This window comes from Centruroides sculpturatus, unplaced genomic scaffold, assembly GCF_000671375.1.
Source record: "Centruroides sculpturatus isolate CEXI.00-Female unplaced genomic scaffold, Cexi_2.0 scaffold1032, whole genome shotgun sequence".
In the NCBI taxonomy this organism is placed as follows: Eukaryota; Metazoa; Arthropoda; class Arachnida; order Scorpiones; family Buthidae; genus Centruroides; species Centruroides sculpturatus.
The window spans coordinates 197,619-213,896 of record NW_019385270.1 but is presented as its reverse complement, the minus strand read 5'-3'; the positions used below and the strand labels follow the sequence as shown (position 1 = coordinate 213,896).

General features: G+C 30.7%; 1 protein-coding gene and 1 long non-coding RNA gene across 2 annotated transcripts in view; one reads left to right on the top strand and one right to left on the bottom strand.

Annotated features, from left to right (window-relative positions):
- The window catches only part of LOC111636948, a 7,956-nt gene extending 6,231 nt beyond the window's left edge, over positions 1-1,725 (bottom strand). Inside the window, exon 1 of the long non-coding RNA XR_002758621.1 lies at positions 1,609-1,725. This is a non-coding gene — a long non-coding RNA (uncharacterized LOC111636948). The remainder of the gene's footprint in view (positions 1-1,608) is intronic.
- Positions 1-15,331, top strand: part of LOC111636954 — a 34,859-nt gene extending 19,528 nt beyond the window's left edge. Inside the window, exons 4-10 of the mRNA XM_023382336.1 lie at positions 4,562-4,633; positions 4,683-4,699; positions 4,861-4,964; positions 5,038-5,143; positions 7,526-8,842; positions 10,429-10,579; positions 15,187-15,331. Coding sequence (XP_023238104.1) covers positions 4,562-4,633; positions 4,683-4,699; positions 4,861-4,964; positions 5,038-5,143; positions 7,526-8,842; positions 10,429-10,579; positions 15,187-15,253 — 1,834 coding nt within the window. The 3' untranslated portion in view covers positions 15,254-15,331. The remainder of the gene's footprint in view (positions 1-4,561; positions 4,634-4,682; positions 4,700-4,860; positions 4,965-5,037; positions 5,144-7,525; positions 8,843-10,428; positions 10,580-15,186) is intronic.
- The last annotated feature ends 947 nt before the right edge of the window (positions 15,332-16,278 follow it).

Here is a 16,278-nt window from a genome sequence, read left to right as displayed (position 1 = left end):
CCTATAACACTGTTGATAATTCCGTTTTATATGAATTCCACGTTGTACGAGTCACTTAGATTTCACAAATACGTGAGCCGTTCACAGCCCGGCACACGTATTTGTAAAATCTAAGTGACTCGTACAACATGGAATTCATATAAAACGGAATAATCAACAGTGTTATAGGGGGTCAACTGTAAACCTTCCTTCTAAAATGTTTACAAAATAACCTCCAAATTACGGCCATTTTTTTTAAAATCTTCCCGTCAGTGTCCGTCATTCAGAAGTTATATAAAAAGTTTATAATATTTTATGCCCCCCTCAAAAAGGAGCCTTATATATATGTATATTATAGTTTAGATTTGTAAAATTTAGTAAAAGAAATTAAACTAAAAATAATTAAATATTTATTAATAAAGGAAGTAAAATATAAAATATAAATTTGATTTTTTAGCTTCACTTCTAAGAAATAATATAGATTATAATATTTAAAAAAAATCTTAATGATTGTGTACTAGTTACACTGAATTTTAAAACTGGAAAGACACCTTCCCAACCACTTTTTAACAACTTTTAAACCAACATCAGTTGGCATGTACAGTACAAAGAATATTCTGACAAGTTTCCTGTTAAAATATCACTTTTATAAAAGGTAAGCTTAAAAAAGGAATTTTAAAATCAATTTAAAGGTAATTAATTAAAGTTAAAATATATAAATAACTTAACTTTATTTGGTTTGAATATAATTAAGTGTTTAAGGTATGAAATAAATTTTTTAAGCTATTTTTACTGGCCAATTTTAAGGAACGTTTCTTTGTAAAGTGCGTATAAAAATAACCTCCAAACGACGGTCACGCTTTATGTTTTTTGTCAGTGGCCATTGTTGCCCACAATGACCCAAAATAAACCAAGGTGACTCAACACTTCAGTTTATAAACTCGAGAATAAATTGTTTATAATGTCAAGAGTGAAAATTATTGCAAGCAATGGAATTCAGTTCACTGGGGTAGCTAAGTTACCCTTTAAAGTATGTTTGGATGAACCAAACAGGTTTGATCACATTGAACTTAAAGGAAAAGAAGGGCTCGTTTTACGACGACACGTTTAACAATGCATGCAAAAAATCAATTAGAATGTTAAAGCGGGATACTGTATTTAATTTTAATAANATGAGTAATTTCTGCAAAATATATCATTATAGACCACATAGTTTTGTAGGAGAATGCCATACTCGTATTCACAAGATCATTGCTTTGCATCTCAATGAGTGAACTTTCTTCAGATTAATGAAACTTTTACATAAAATAATTATAAATTATTACATTTGTCACATATTTCTCATAACTTAGATAAATTTTAAATAAAATAAACTTAATTTCACCACTTTAATTAAGTTTGGAACTGGAATTTCGTCCTGTCAATTAAATATTCATAGTTTCTGTATGGACACACAACACAATCGAACCTCCAAAGAAACAGGACTCGCTTTACGACGATTTGACAACTATGCCTAAGTCGTCAAAAAACAGGATCTAATGTAGGTGTAGCCTATTTATTACATTCTAAAGGCTTCATTAGAAGCAATACCAGTCTTGAGAGTAATTATAGTCACATATTTATAGTTACATAATGAAATTTTGCCTGAAGAACTCCTTTTCTTCGTAACCTCTTTCAAGTTTTTACCTAAGAAAATAAAGAAAATATTAAATTTCTTCCTTATAATATTAACAATTACAGAATATATTTAGGTCATGCCAATATATATATACATTTTAAAATATTTTTTATACACATTAATACATATTTTTATTCTAAATAATTAAATTAACACATTATTTATTCACTTTTTTTAAACATAAGATGAGATAAATTAAAGACAAAAACTTCTATAAAAAATAAAAGAAGAAAATACATCAGGTTGTAAGTGTACATTTAAACAAGTTGTTGCCCTCAATAGCATGACCTTGTAAATTGCTTTTCCTTCTATTATAGATCTACCTTACGTACAATTAAAGAAACTATAGTACAACATAAGGCGTACAGTTGTATTTAGCTTAACATATAAGTTGTGTACATTATAAAAATACTACACTCTCATTGACCTGCATTTATAAATTCTATAAATTATTATAAAAATATAATACAGTAGAACCTGTAAACGACGACCAGTAAGTACACAGTTGATCCCCTTATAACACTGTTGATAATTCCGTTTTATATGAATTCCACGTTGTACGAGTCACTTAGATTTCACAAATACGTGAGCCGTTCACAGCCCGGCACACGTATTTGTAAAATCTAAGTGACTCGTAGAACATGGAATTCATATAAAACGGAATAATCAAGTGTTATAGGGGGTCGACTATATTATATTTATGCTTAAATTGTCAACTAGGACTTAATTTATTNATGAGTAATTTCTGCAAAATATATCATTATAGACCACATAGTTTTGTAGGAGAATGCCATACTCGTATTCACAAGATCATTGCTTTGCATCTCAATGAGTGAACTTTCTTCAGATTAATGAAACTTTTACATAAAATAATTATAAATTATTACATTTGTCACATATTTCTCATAACTTAGATAAATTTTAAATAAAATAAACTTAATTTCACCACTTTAATTAAGTTTGGAACTGGAATTTCGTCCTGTCAATTAAATATTCATAGTTTCTGTATGGACACACAACACAATCGAACCTCCAAAGAAACAGGACTCGCTTTACGACGATTTGACAACTATGCCTAAGTCGTCAAAAAACAGGATCTAATGTAGGTGTAGCCTATTTATTACATTCTAAAGGCTTCATTAGAAGCAATACCAGTCTTGAGAGTAATTATAGTCACATATTTATAGTTACATAATGAAATTTTGCCTGAAGAACTCCTTTTCTTCGTAACCTCTTTCAAGTTTTTACCTAAGAAAATAAAGAAAATATTAAATTTCTTCCTTATAATATTAACAATTACAGAATATATTTAGGTCATGCCAATATATATATACATTTTAAAATATTTTTTATACACATTAATACATATTTTTATTCTAAATAATTAAATTAACACATTATTTATTCACTTTTTTTAAACATAAGATGAGATAAATTAAAGACAAAAATTTCTATAAAAAATAAAAGAAGAAAATACATCAGGTTGTAAGTGTACATTTAAACAAGTTGTTGCCCTCAATAGCATGACCTTGTAAATTGCTTTTCCTTCTATTATAAATTTACCTTATGTACAATTAAAGAAACTATAGTACAACATAAGGCGTACAGTTGTATTTAGCTTAACATATAAGTTGTGTACATTATAAAAATACTACACTCTCATTGACCTGCATTTATAAATTCTATAAATTATTATAAAAATATAATACAGTAGAACCTGTAAACGACGACCAGTAAGTACACAGTTGATCCCCTTATAACACTGTTGATAATTCCGTTTTATATGAATTCCACGTTGTACGAGTCACTTAGATTTCACAAATACGTGAGCCGTTCACAGCCCGGCACACGTATTTGTAAAATCTAAGTGACTCGTATAACATGGAATTCATATAAAACGGAATAATCAAGTGTTATAGGGGGTCGACTATATTATATTTATGCTTAAATTGTCAACTAGGACTTAATTTATTTTTAAATTAATAAATTCTATCAAAACAAATAAAAACAGTTTTTTTATTACCTCTCCTTCCTTTTTTTACAAAAAAAAGATTTAAATTTCCGGTCTCTACACTGTGTTTAAAGGTGTCAAATCAACACTATGCACCTGGTTATAATCATCTTCAATATATTACAGTGATATCTCTGTCAGAAACTCTCTAACAAGGACTTATTAAGATTATCAAGATAGGTAATTGTTACTAGACCGAGATAGAAGGGTTCTGGTGGCAATTATCTACTTAGATACAAGTGTAACCAGAATCCTTCCATCTGGATCTAGTTACATTCGACTTGACGATATTAAATTCCCAAAAAGAAACGTTCCTGAAAAAAAAATGGCTCCGTTTACAGGTGCANTATTAAATTCCCAAAAAGAAACGTTCCTGAAAAAAAAATGGCTCCGTTTACAGGTGCAGACTCGAATATAATAATAATAATTATTATTTTATATTTATTTATTATATTTATAATTTATTTTAATTAATTTCTTTTATAAAGTCGAACCTCCATTGACAGGGGGAACATTAAAAGAATGGCAGTTATTTGGAGGTTATTTTAATTAGTCATAAATTTACTGAGAAAATATTAAATAAGAAACGTACTTTACCTCTCATAAATAATAATAATAATAATAATTAAATTTTAAAATATAATTTAAATAAAAAATGAATAAAATTCCTATACAATTTTTAATATAATTGACTTTTTATAAGGAACATCTTTAGTTAAAATTCCAGCCTTTTAAACTAATATATTAAAGTGAAGTGATTAAAAAATAATTCTTTTGTTGTATAGAGAATGAACAGACAAATGATTTATGAAATAAATAAAAATAAAATAAAAGAATATATAACCTTGAATGCATTGGTAATTTTCCATGTTGAATATACTTGCATCATTCAGGTTTGGATTATTTCCAACAGCTTGTTGTAGCTTTCTAGCTAAACTTCACTCCCAAACAGCTGTTTCAAACAGGTATTCTTTTAATTTTATATAGGTTTTTAAATATAATACACTAACAAAGCCTATTATCTACTCCCTGTTGACACAACAACACCCTTCTTCTTCTTTCTCTTACTGTCTGTTTAATATTAGATATTTTTTTAAAAAAATGATTGAAATTATCGCGCAATAATAATAATGTTTAATTATTAATTTTTATTGTTATAAAAATGAAGATTTCGTTTCTTATTTAATATTAGTGATTTATAACGTTGTCGTTATCATGGTCGATTTACCTGCAGAAATTACTTTAAGTGAAGCTGGTGAAGGCAACGTAGAAATATTGAAGTTGTCTGATGATAAAGTAGGTTCATTTAATTATATTTTATTTATTGTTTTTATTTTTTTTAAGATAATTATATAATTTATCGTTATAGAAACTCGATGGAAATATGAACGAAACTCCTTCTATTAAAAGAAACTTTTATTATATAAATTTAAAGTTGCTACCTTTAAAAATGCATTTTTTGTTCCTGTTTGCAGGTAAGATTCGTGTGCTTTTTTTAAAGTTTATAAACGTTTTTTTGAATGAAATATTAAATGGTGTGATTCTTTTAATAACATGTTGAATTGTCTTGTTATTCATTTTAGTTTATTGCTCTTGGCACATCAGTTAAACTGCGCCACGCACGGGTATAGAAGTGAATAAATAGATAAATCTCTCACTACACACGTCTCAATTAGACACGGGTTTAACCCCTTTTACTCTCCCAGCTGTTATATATAACAGAGGGAAATCGATAAAAAAATCCACTCTTAACACCTTAAAACGTCGAGAAATGCAAAAAAATTCAGGGGTTTTTCTGTATGTTAGTTAGGGTGGAGGCAAGATTTTGTTCACCCTCTTTGAAGCTTAATAACTCTTATGCTTTTTGCCGAAAATTTCTGAATTTTTTTAGGGTGATTTATTTATTAAGTACTTATTGATGCTATTAAATGTTGGTGGTTAAAGGTCGAGGGGGTGGGAGAAAAAGGGTTCGTGTGTGTCTCCAGTAGGGTCGGACTTAATGACGATTTTACTCGTTATTAGCATTTACAATGTTTTATAAAACCAATCCCTACTACTCTCGAAAGCTTTTTGCCATTTTATAATATTTAAAAATATAGAAAATAGTTTTTTAATTAAATCTCGTAACAGATGGCACCACATTTAATTTTAAAGTTTGGCCGGGAAAGTTATGCAACTCGTTGATGGAGATTTTTTCTCGGTTTTTTGTATGTCTTACGAGCAATGTGTAGCGTATTTTCCCCATAATTATTTTTCATAATTTTGGTTTATTTTATCCTTTCTTTGTCCTTTAATTCGTGCTCCAAATACCAGTTTAGATACTCTCTCCACAAACCCGAACCATTGCAGTTGTCTATATTATATATTTTACTATATAATTCTCATAAATTTTAAATTTTGTCTTCATATTCATCTGAAAAACTTCCATTCCTGACAATTCTTGGAAATTCAAACCCCAAATTTTTTTCATGGAGATCCTTCCAAGATATTGGATTCGGTTTCTAAAATTCGAATCTTTAAATTTCTACAGGTAATTTCTATAGGTAATAGGCGTGGATATGCCGGGCCCTATTTTTAGGCCTGGACGAACTCAAGATTGGCACGAATAATGGCGGATGCAAGGAGGTCCCACACTCTTAGCGGATGCAATAGCAACGAAGCAAGAGTGCCAACGGTCTCGATGCAAAAGTTATTTATAAGGCCTTACGAAGTTTATATTTTCGTTAAGAGTATTAATAACTAATCAGGCTTTCGAAAGGCTCGGGTATCGTCGCATTGTACTTCTTGCAACTTGCAAGATTCCGTTACGGGCCTTCAGGGTAAAAAGACCCAATTTTTTGTTGCCTATCACAAGTTTCAGAATGGGGAGGGCCAAATAATTCTTTGATTTTGAATTCTTTAGATAGATAGTTTCTTCTTATATAAAATAATTTGACTATAAAACTAGCTGACTGACACATACGACAGTGAAAATGTATAGATCTGCAATTTGAAAATTGCTGCCCAATAAATACAATAATTTTCAGAAATTTAAATTACTTATTACTTTTCACCAGGCAGAAAGTAATTTGTTGTTATGTTTATCACAAAGTGTCAAGGGATGAAGTCAAGAGGTGTGAGGTACACAGATTTAATGTAGTCTATATTTTTCGCAGTATTCTTAGAGGGTTTATAAATGTGAAAAGAACAGACAAACATTCCACTTTATAGGTAAATAATTGTAATTGTTGAAAAAGATTTATTAATTTAATACTTTCAACCTTAAGGTCCGTGTTCCCAACCTAGAAATCAATCAAGAGTCAGACTTTAATATATATATATAACGCGTTAATATTGACATAGAGTTATATTTTAGTGCCATCATTAACTTTATAAATATGTACAGTATGTTAGTATTAGTATCATTAATTAAGTCAAAATCTATATTTTATTAGCCGATATTTTACCACTTTCTTATGTGTTTCCACATTGCAGTAAACACTACATAAAACAATTTACTTTACTTCTCTCGTAATTATTATTTTAATTATTCCAAATAAACCGTATAATTTCTCTAAAGAATTTGCATTTTTTACCATCTACACTCTTATATAAAGTAACCCAACAGTGACCGAGTGGACAAAACTACTGAATACTGGAGTTGGTCGTGGATTCGCATCTCTCCAACGTGGAGATTTCCGGGTGTTCTTCATTTTGTAATGCCTAAATAGGGGGCCAGTTTCTGTAGAAAGTCCTCCCGGAAGACATCCTCCCTCGATAGTTTGCCCACGTGTCGCGTTGTCGTATACAAATGTTGTAATCCAATTCTCCTCCCCCATTTGTTACTTGTAATTAATCGAGAATTTTTATCATTTCAGGTATCGCATGCATCGCTCCTTACTTACCTCTTTATGGAAAGCAATTAGGAATATCAGCTACGGGTATTGGAATTATTTTTTCTTTCATACCATGTTTATCATTAGCATCCAAACCACTTTTTGGTTGGTTAGCCGATCGATTTAAAAAAGAAAAAATCCTCTTCATCATCCTTATATTGACAGTTATCATATTTTATATATTTTTAATATTTATACCACCGTTGAGACGTAACAACACCATAACATTAGAACAAGGCTGTGATATATACACTCCTACACTGGACTATCCTAATATGACGTGCTCATCAGATTTCAATAAAACGATAACATGCTCCAAGAAATGTGTAGATTGTGCCATCAATGATGTTGGGAACATCACTTGCGAAGAATCATCAAATGAGGATACGTTAAACGTAACTTTGATTACGTTAAATCATCGAATTACCTTCAATTTATCTGATGTAAGCATTGATTGCGTGTTGAATCACACTTCCCATTGTGAAATTGTGTGTGGTTGTGACGAAAGATGCTGCCAAGTGGATAATGAATACGAAACCAATCAGTTCTGGTTATTTTTCCTTGCAAATGTTTTTGCAGGAATGGGAAGACGTACTTTACACAGTCTGTCAGATTCCTTATGTTACGATATGCTTGATGGAAAGACTGGAAATTATGGTAAACAGAGGCTGTGGGGTTCTGTAGGAAGAAGCGTATCTCCGGTGTTAACGGGATATCTTCTTGATGTAACCACGTCTGACAACGAGAAAAATTATTCTGTAGCTATATACGTTATGGCAACTTTCCTTATAATTGACGTCATTACAATTATGAGACTAGATTTGAAATCAAATAAGAAACAAACCTCAAAAACAATATGTAAAGACGTTTGTTCGTTATACTCCGAACTAAGAAATGTCGTTTTTGGAGTCGCTGTGTGCATGAATGGCATTTTGAGTGGATTATATTTTGTCTATTTCTTCTGGTTTCTGAGCGAAATCGGTGCTACAGGCCTTTTAATAGGTCTTAGTGTACTTATAAGGCTCGTAACGGAAGTTCCTTGCCTTTTCTACGCTGGAAAAATAATCAATAAAATCGGCCATTTTAATTCGGTTATCATCGCTTTTGTAGCATTCTCCGTTCGATTTTTTGCTTATGTTTATATATACAATCCCTGGATAACACTTCCTGTTGAGTTTACACACGGATTAACTTTCGGTATATTCTATGCTTCTATGACGTCGTTTGCAAAAAAGTCTGCAATCCCTGGAACCGAAGCCACGTTACAAGGTGTACTAGGAGCTCTATTTGATGGTTTAGGTAAGTTGAATATGTCTTTTCCTTTAAATACTTAACTTTACGATTTGTTGTTTAACCTATTTACTCGACTAAATACAAAGTGCCAAGTGGTTTTAGGTCAAACGGAAATGCCAAATATTTCCTACTGGCAAGTACCCAATAATCAATCACTCGTCTATTTACATATTATAATTTATTCTAGATTTATACATTCTATTGTGTTTAAAACAACGTCTAAGAATTTATCATAATATATTTAGTTTCTATATACAAGTAGACCCCCCCTATAACACTGTAGATAATTCCGTGTTATATGAATTCCATATTATAGGAGTCAATTAGATTTTACAAATACGTGAGCCGTTCACAGCCTGGCACACGTATTTGTAAAATATAAGTGACTCGTACAACATGGAATTCATATAACACGGAATTATCTACAGTGTTATAGGGGGGGTCTAGTTGTATAAAGCCTCAGTTTACGAGCTGATGATAAAAATTAAAATTCGATTTATGAAGGCTCGTTTAACGACTGGTTCTCGTGTATTGTATACTATAACTGAATTATATATCGTATGCAATGCATCATAAACATAAAAATGCACGAGCAAGAACAATATGCCAAGTATTTCGTCATGAAAATAATACCTGGACAAGTCTGGAATTGTACGAAAGTGTTGAGAGTATCACGTGGTACAAACTCGTTCAGTACGATCATTAACTGAACGAGTACATATCACGTGACATTCTCGACATTATCGTGTTGCTACTGTACTCAATTGTATTAACCAGTTATATTAATATAAATAAACATAAATAATTTAATTAAATCACAATGTTCTTTTCAATTTCTATGTTAAAGTGTTGAAACTTTAACATAGAAATATAGAAGTTTTAAAATAACTGGATAGGTATAAAACTAAGCAAAATGACTTATATAATGTCAGCGAATCGTTATAGTTGAATAGTGCCAACATGTTCTAAAATTAGTACAAGTTCCTCTCGATAAAATTTATGTGACAGTTCTTTAATGTTTGGCAACGTATAATTAGGAATGTTGCCATCAGTTGTGACAGAGAAACAGGTGAATGGCCCTACATACAGTTGAATGGTGTATATTAGTTAATCAGTCATTTGTATCTTTTTCCTACTATATACGAGGAGCGTTGATGCTATTAAATTTTGGTTGTGAAAGGTCGAGGGAGGTCATGTGTTAGATTTAATGAAGATGGTGTATACGTTATTAACATTTACAATTTTATGAAACTCATTCGATAATAATTAAAAATACAGGAAGTTTTATAACAAAATTTCATAAGAGATGGCGCCACAGACAATTTTATTTATTGTATTGTAATTAATAATATAAAAGTTATTTTCGTAATAGAATGTGTTAACAACGGAAAAAGATACGCAACTCGTTGCTGGATCTTTTTTATACGTCATTGATTATTTTGAATTAAAATCAATCCATTTTGTATTCNGCATATAAAAAAAATAAATACAGGATGCCACACTCGAGGTTAATTAACTATAATATTATTTATGATTTAAGTATCATATGGAAAAACACGTGTATTATTTATTTTTTAAATTTTTTTCTCTAGGTATGGCTATAGGAAATATTCTTGGAGGATTAGGATTTGATTATTATGGTGCAAGGACTACTTTTTTGGCTGCTAGCATAATTTCTGCAATTAGTGCTATAACGATGTTTATATTTCATAGATATAGCATGTACAAAAATACGATCATCAGGTAAGCTCATACGATACAATATAATTCTGTAGTTAAGTTAAATGTATGATTTCTGCATACCATTAATGAAGATTTTACTCGTTATTTGCATTTACAATATTTGTTTAAACACGTCCCCACTCTCAAAATTAAGCATTTTGCTATTTTATAATAATTAATAATATAAAAGTTATTTTCGTAATAGAATTTTAAAAATAGTTTAAACCATTAAAAAAATTTTAATATGGATTACAACATCATTTTAGCTTTAAGCTTTTTAGAAATTGCAAGGATTTAGCTGAAAGAGGGAATTTTATAGATTTCAATGATTTTTTCAAAGGACTATTCTGTTACGAAACTCATTCGATGGTTTGGTTGATGGGCTAAGGCAATGCAACATACAGGCAATCTTCCAAGTAGTGCCATCCCCAAGAGAATTTTCTGTGAAAACACACCGAAATATAGGTGAATTTCCACAGAATTTATTTATGGGAGGAATATAGGAAAGACGGATAACTTCAAACTTGCGTAGGAAATTTTTAAAAGAGAAATGTAATTTAATTTATTTAATTTAAAATATATGCTTTCCATTTCAAATTAGTAGTGACTTTGCCCCTGTACATCATACTTTCCCTTTGACAATAGAGTCGTGCAGATTATCGATCCATCAGGGGAAAATTTTGAATTGAAATTATGTCACTTCCGGTTTGCATCCGCTGTTCACATATAGTATATCCTATGCTTCTATGACGTCGTATTCACATGTCTCCTGCCACTAAGGTTTCCATATCTGATCTCGTATTTCATCTATCTAACTCCGTTCTATCTTAAAATATCAAAAGGTTCTAAGAAGGCCTTTTTTCTACCCATCATAGGTTCGGTCAGGCCCATAATATCTTGAAACGACCTCCGTGAAAAAAGTATGGGGTTTGGATTTTCAAGTATTTACATAATAAAGTACAGAAAATGAAAATTTTTTTAAAGCTGTGCGTAGAAAATGATGTCACATAAATGACCCCCATTTTTCTCTTTTTTTTCCTACGGCATTTCCCTGAACAGCTCCTAACGTGATTTTCTCCCGTGCTTAAAGTTTATTTTGAATATTGCCTATAAGTTGCTGGATGATAAGAGGTTTATTGATATACACGCGATTCTTCAGGCATCCCAAAAGAGTGGTGCTGTAGCTCTTTGCACTAGAACAATCGAGCCCTTATTTTGGTAATTACATTTTTCAAACAGCGAGACAACATAATCTTGCAATTTGTAAACTTGTACTGAATTAATATTAAAATAAAGCAAAATTATATTCGAATTTTTTAATTAGAAAANTAGAAACTCGATGGAAATATGAACGAAACTCCTTCTATTAAAAGAAACTTTTATTATATAAATTTAAAGTTGCTACCTTTAAAAATGCATTTTTTGTTCCTGTTTGCAGGTAAGATTCGTGTGCTTTTTTTAAAGTTTATAAACGTTTTTTTGAATGAAATATTAAATGGTGTGATTCTTTTAATAACATGTTGAATTGTCTTGTTATTCATTTTAGTTTATTGCTCTTGGCACATCAGTTAAACTGCGCCACGCACGGGTATAGAAGTGAATAAATAGATAAATCTCTCACTACACACGTCTCAATTAGACACGGGTTTAACCCCTTTTACTCTCCCAGCTGTTATATATAACAGAGGGAAATCGATAAAAAAATCCACTCTTAACACCTTAAAACGTCGAGAAATGCAAAAAAATTCAGGGGTTTTTCTGTATGTTAGTTAGGGTGGAGGCAAGATTTTGTTCACCCTCTTTGAAGCTTAATAACTCTTATGCTTTTTGCCGAAAATTTCTGAATTTTTTTAGGGTGATTTATTTATTAAGTACTTATTGATGCTATTAAATGTTGGTGGTTAAAGGTCGAGGGGGTGGGAGAAAAAGGGTTCGTGTGTGTCTCCAGTAGGGTCGGACTTAATGACGATTTTACTCGTTATTAGCATTTACAATGTTTTATAAAACCAATCCCTACTACTCTCGAAAGCTTTTTGCCATTTTATAATAAAAATATATTTTATTAAAAAAACTTTTCATAACAGATGGCTCCATCAAAATTTTAAATGTTGCCGGGAAAGTTAAGCAACTCGTTGCTGGTGTTTTTTATTTCTATTTTTTAACTATTGTGAAACTACGATAATTTTACAGTGACTTTATTAAATAAATATTATTTTCTGATATAGAAAAACATACAAGTGTAAAGTATATACTATAGTAATACTACACTATACTAGAGTTAATATACTGTATTACTAATCATAGTTTTTATATCTATAAGTGATATAATAGCGTGAATTTATGCAAATTAAAAAGTTTGAATGTGGAATTATGCAAATTAGAAGGGAAGAACTACAGTTTTTTTAGGCGATATTGGGCATTTGAACTTTGACCTTCGCCCCGATACGAATTGGGCAGTTTTATGGGTATTTTAGACATTTGGGGACAGGTTCCTGCATTGCAGGGACCTCGCAATATTATGCAAATTAGGCATCCGGGAAAGTCGTCTTTTCCTCTGTTATTCCGGCTCTGAGCTTTGACATTTGCGTCCGTTTGGAAAGTTTTTTTGTAGTGTCTTGACACCCTTTGAATAATGTTTGGATTAGAAGGAGATCGGCCCACGCGAAACTGTGTAAATTAGGTGTCTCGTAAAGTAGCCTTTTTCCCTTAGTATTCCGGCTCTGCCCTTTGACCTTTCGGTCGATTTTCGGCAGTTTTTAGATAGTGTTTGGGCGCCTTTCGACATTTATATTGCAAGGGAAAGTGTCCCCCAGCGAGATTATTTAGAAAGTTTAAATTTGGTACACAGTTTGGGTATGTCATAAGAATGCACAATAAAAAGAAATTTTTGGAAATTACCCCCGCGGGGAAAGGGAGAGGGTTTAATTAAGGATTACCCTGACAAACTCGGCTTCTAGTCTACTATTTTAGATGCGGTTTTTTTTGCGTTTTATCGGAAAATCGTACATATTTATTTACGATTTACAATACATTTATTGAGTTATTAAATTCTTATTAGCACTAATAAATCACACAATCAAGTTAAAATATTGATCTTAATAAAATAATTGCTCACTTAACTTCAATAACATTTCGTTGTTGATTTATATAAGAACTTAACAAAGACAGAAATATTTAATGTTTTCTATTAAAAATATTTTAATGAATATTATAAATGAACATATATATAAATGCTTAAAAATATACATGTATAGGTAAATCTTTCGAATTTATAACCTTCGGTTGGGTTGGCAATATCATTACAAATCGCTAGCATATCAATACAAATAAGCAATTAATTTCTGCTTCTTTAACAGAGAATTGATACGTAATAGTGGTTAAGACAGCTAATCCATAGTTCTTTAAGTAATTGTTAACAATATGATGTAGCTTACATCACCTAAAATAATAGAATTGCCTATTTAGCACTGTATATCATCGAGTGTTTTCCTCGTGAGTACAGACAATACTTCTGTTATTAGTTAAATCTTTTCTATCAATTAAGTGATCGACATTTCTAACAATGACGTTTAGTGTCTTTGTTTTTCTCTGATTGTTTGTACAAAAGGTATTTGTTCTCAAATTAGAGAACAAATACTTTTTGTACAAAGAGTTCTATAGCTTTAATTCTCAGCCCCCCAAAAAGCCAAAAGTATGATTTCTCCATACCTTTCGAACTTTTTTCATATTTTCAGTAATGTAAATTGCTGTATTTTATTACTTTTCGGGCTGCTATGTACTGTATATATAACAAGAGAACGTATTGGAATCGTGTCAAATTTGAACCTCCGAGTTTTTTGCAAATTTCCACGTTTTCATACCCCGAACCCAAAAAAGCCAAGAAAAGAAAAGCATTTCATGGATATGGACGTGTTTTGGGGTGTGTGTTGGCATGTATTTCAATTAATAGAGAGGTTGCGGCCGAAGTTTTCATCTCTAAAACGTTAACGTCGAACGTTGAGCGCCGCCATCTTGTAATCCTAGAAGTTTGACAATGGCGTTTGGAACGTCATTGGAATCATGAGCGACGTTCCAAACGCCATTGTCAAATTTCTAGAGTAACAAGATGGTGGCGCTCAACGTTCGACGTTCACGTTTTAGAGATGAACACTTCAGCCACAACCTTTCTAATATCTCAGGATAAGGTAAAGAATATGGAACGAAATTTGGCTTGGTAGCTTGTGTATAAGGGTCATTAAGGCATTAATGGTTGAAGGTAGAGAGAGGGAGGAGATAGAGAGCGGTTACGTGTCATATCTCACGTGGGTCGACTTAATGAAGACTTTACTCATTATTTGTATTTATAATTTAATTAAAAAAATAATAATCATTGCTACCCTCAAAATTAAGTATTTTCCATTTTATAATAATTAATAATATAAAAATGTTTTTTTTATAACAAAATCTTAAATTAGATGACATCACATATAATTTTATTTATTATAATTAATAATATAAAAGTTATTTTTTAAATAAAATCTCATAACAGGCGGGAAAATTACACAATTTATAATAATGTTGTTATAACTGAAAATACATTGTTTTAATTAAAATTTATTATTAAATTATTTTAAAATTTTTTTATTTAGGAAGAATACAAAATTACAAAATGGAGACGTTTCTCTACAACCACCGGAAGAAGAAAATATGCTATGAAAAAATTACTTATTAGTGTAAATTAGTAAATATAGAATAATAATTGTCTAATTCACAAGAAATTTTTCACTTATTTATTCAATAAAAGATAAATTTATAAGAATTTATTCCGTATTTGATGATCCTATATTTCACCTATAAACATTTAAAATAAATGAATCGTAATCGTGCTATTAGAAAATTTCCTGAATTATAGGATATAAGAATTCGGTGTTTCGTTAAGAAAATGAATACAGTAGTATTTCGTATTTCGAACAACTCTAAATTCGAACGTTCCAGAGTTCGAACGATGCTTCTACGTTCGAATTGCGCGCGTAATGTATCAAGCCTCCGTTCTTCACAACCCAGTCGCTCCTATCATATCTAAATGTATAGTTTTATAGAAAAATATTATAATTGTAATATTTCTTCTTCTTTTATTTTCAATTATTGAATAAAGCAGGGCCTTTATCACATATTATAAAGTTGAAGAATTGAACAATACAGGACATTTATCAATTAGAAGGGCATTTTGAGTGTAACGTGAGTAATAAAAACAGACCAGATTTTAATGATCTCTATTATTTCTATTCAACTGGTGACATAAAAACCAAAAGATAGCGACTATAACTGTTGTGTTTGGTGGTTGTTTTAAGATAGCACTGTTTTCACTAACAGGTCGAGCATATAATTAAAAAAACAGGAAAAGAGTATGTTCGAAGAATTCGATATAAAGTTCCAAACATTTAGGCACACTTTATTGTTAAATAAAGATATTGCAGAACAGTCGAAAAGTCAAAGTAAGGAAACGTTGACCTGTTTATCAGAGTTATCGTATTAGCAGGCGTATAAACGCTGTTTTTTCTTGATAAATACTGTCTAAAAATGGGAATGCTTCTTACACGCCGGTAAATACGGTATTATTTTGTTAAAAATCGCAGTTATATGAGCAATTTTACTTACATTATTTGTGCTCTTTTGTATTGCTACACATAAATGAGTATTTGAAATTAACAACCGCTACAATAGCTTGTGTTAAACAATAA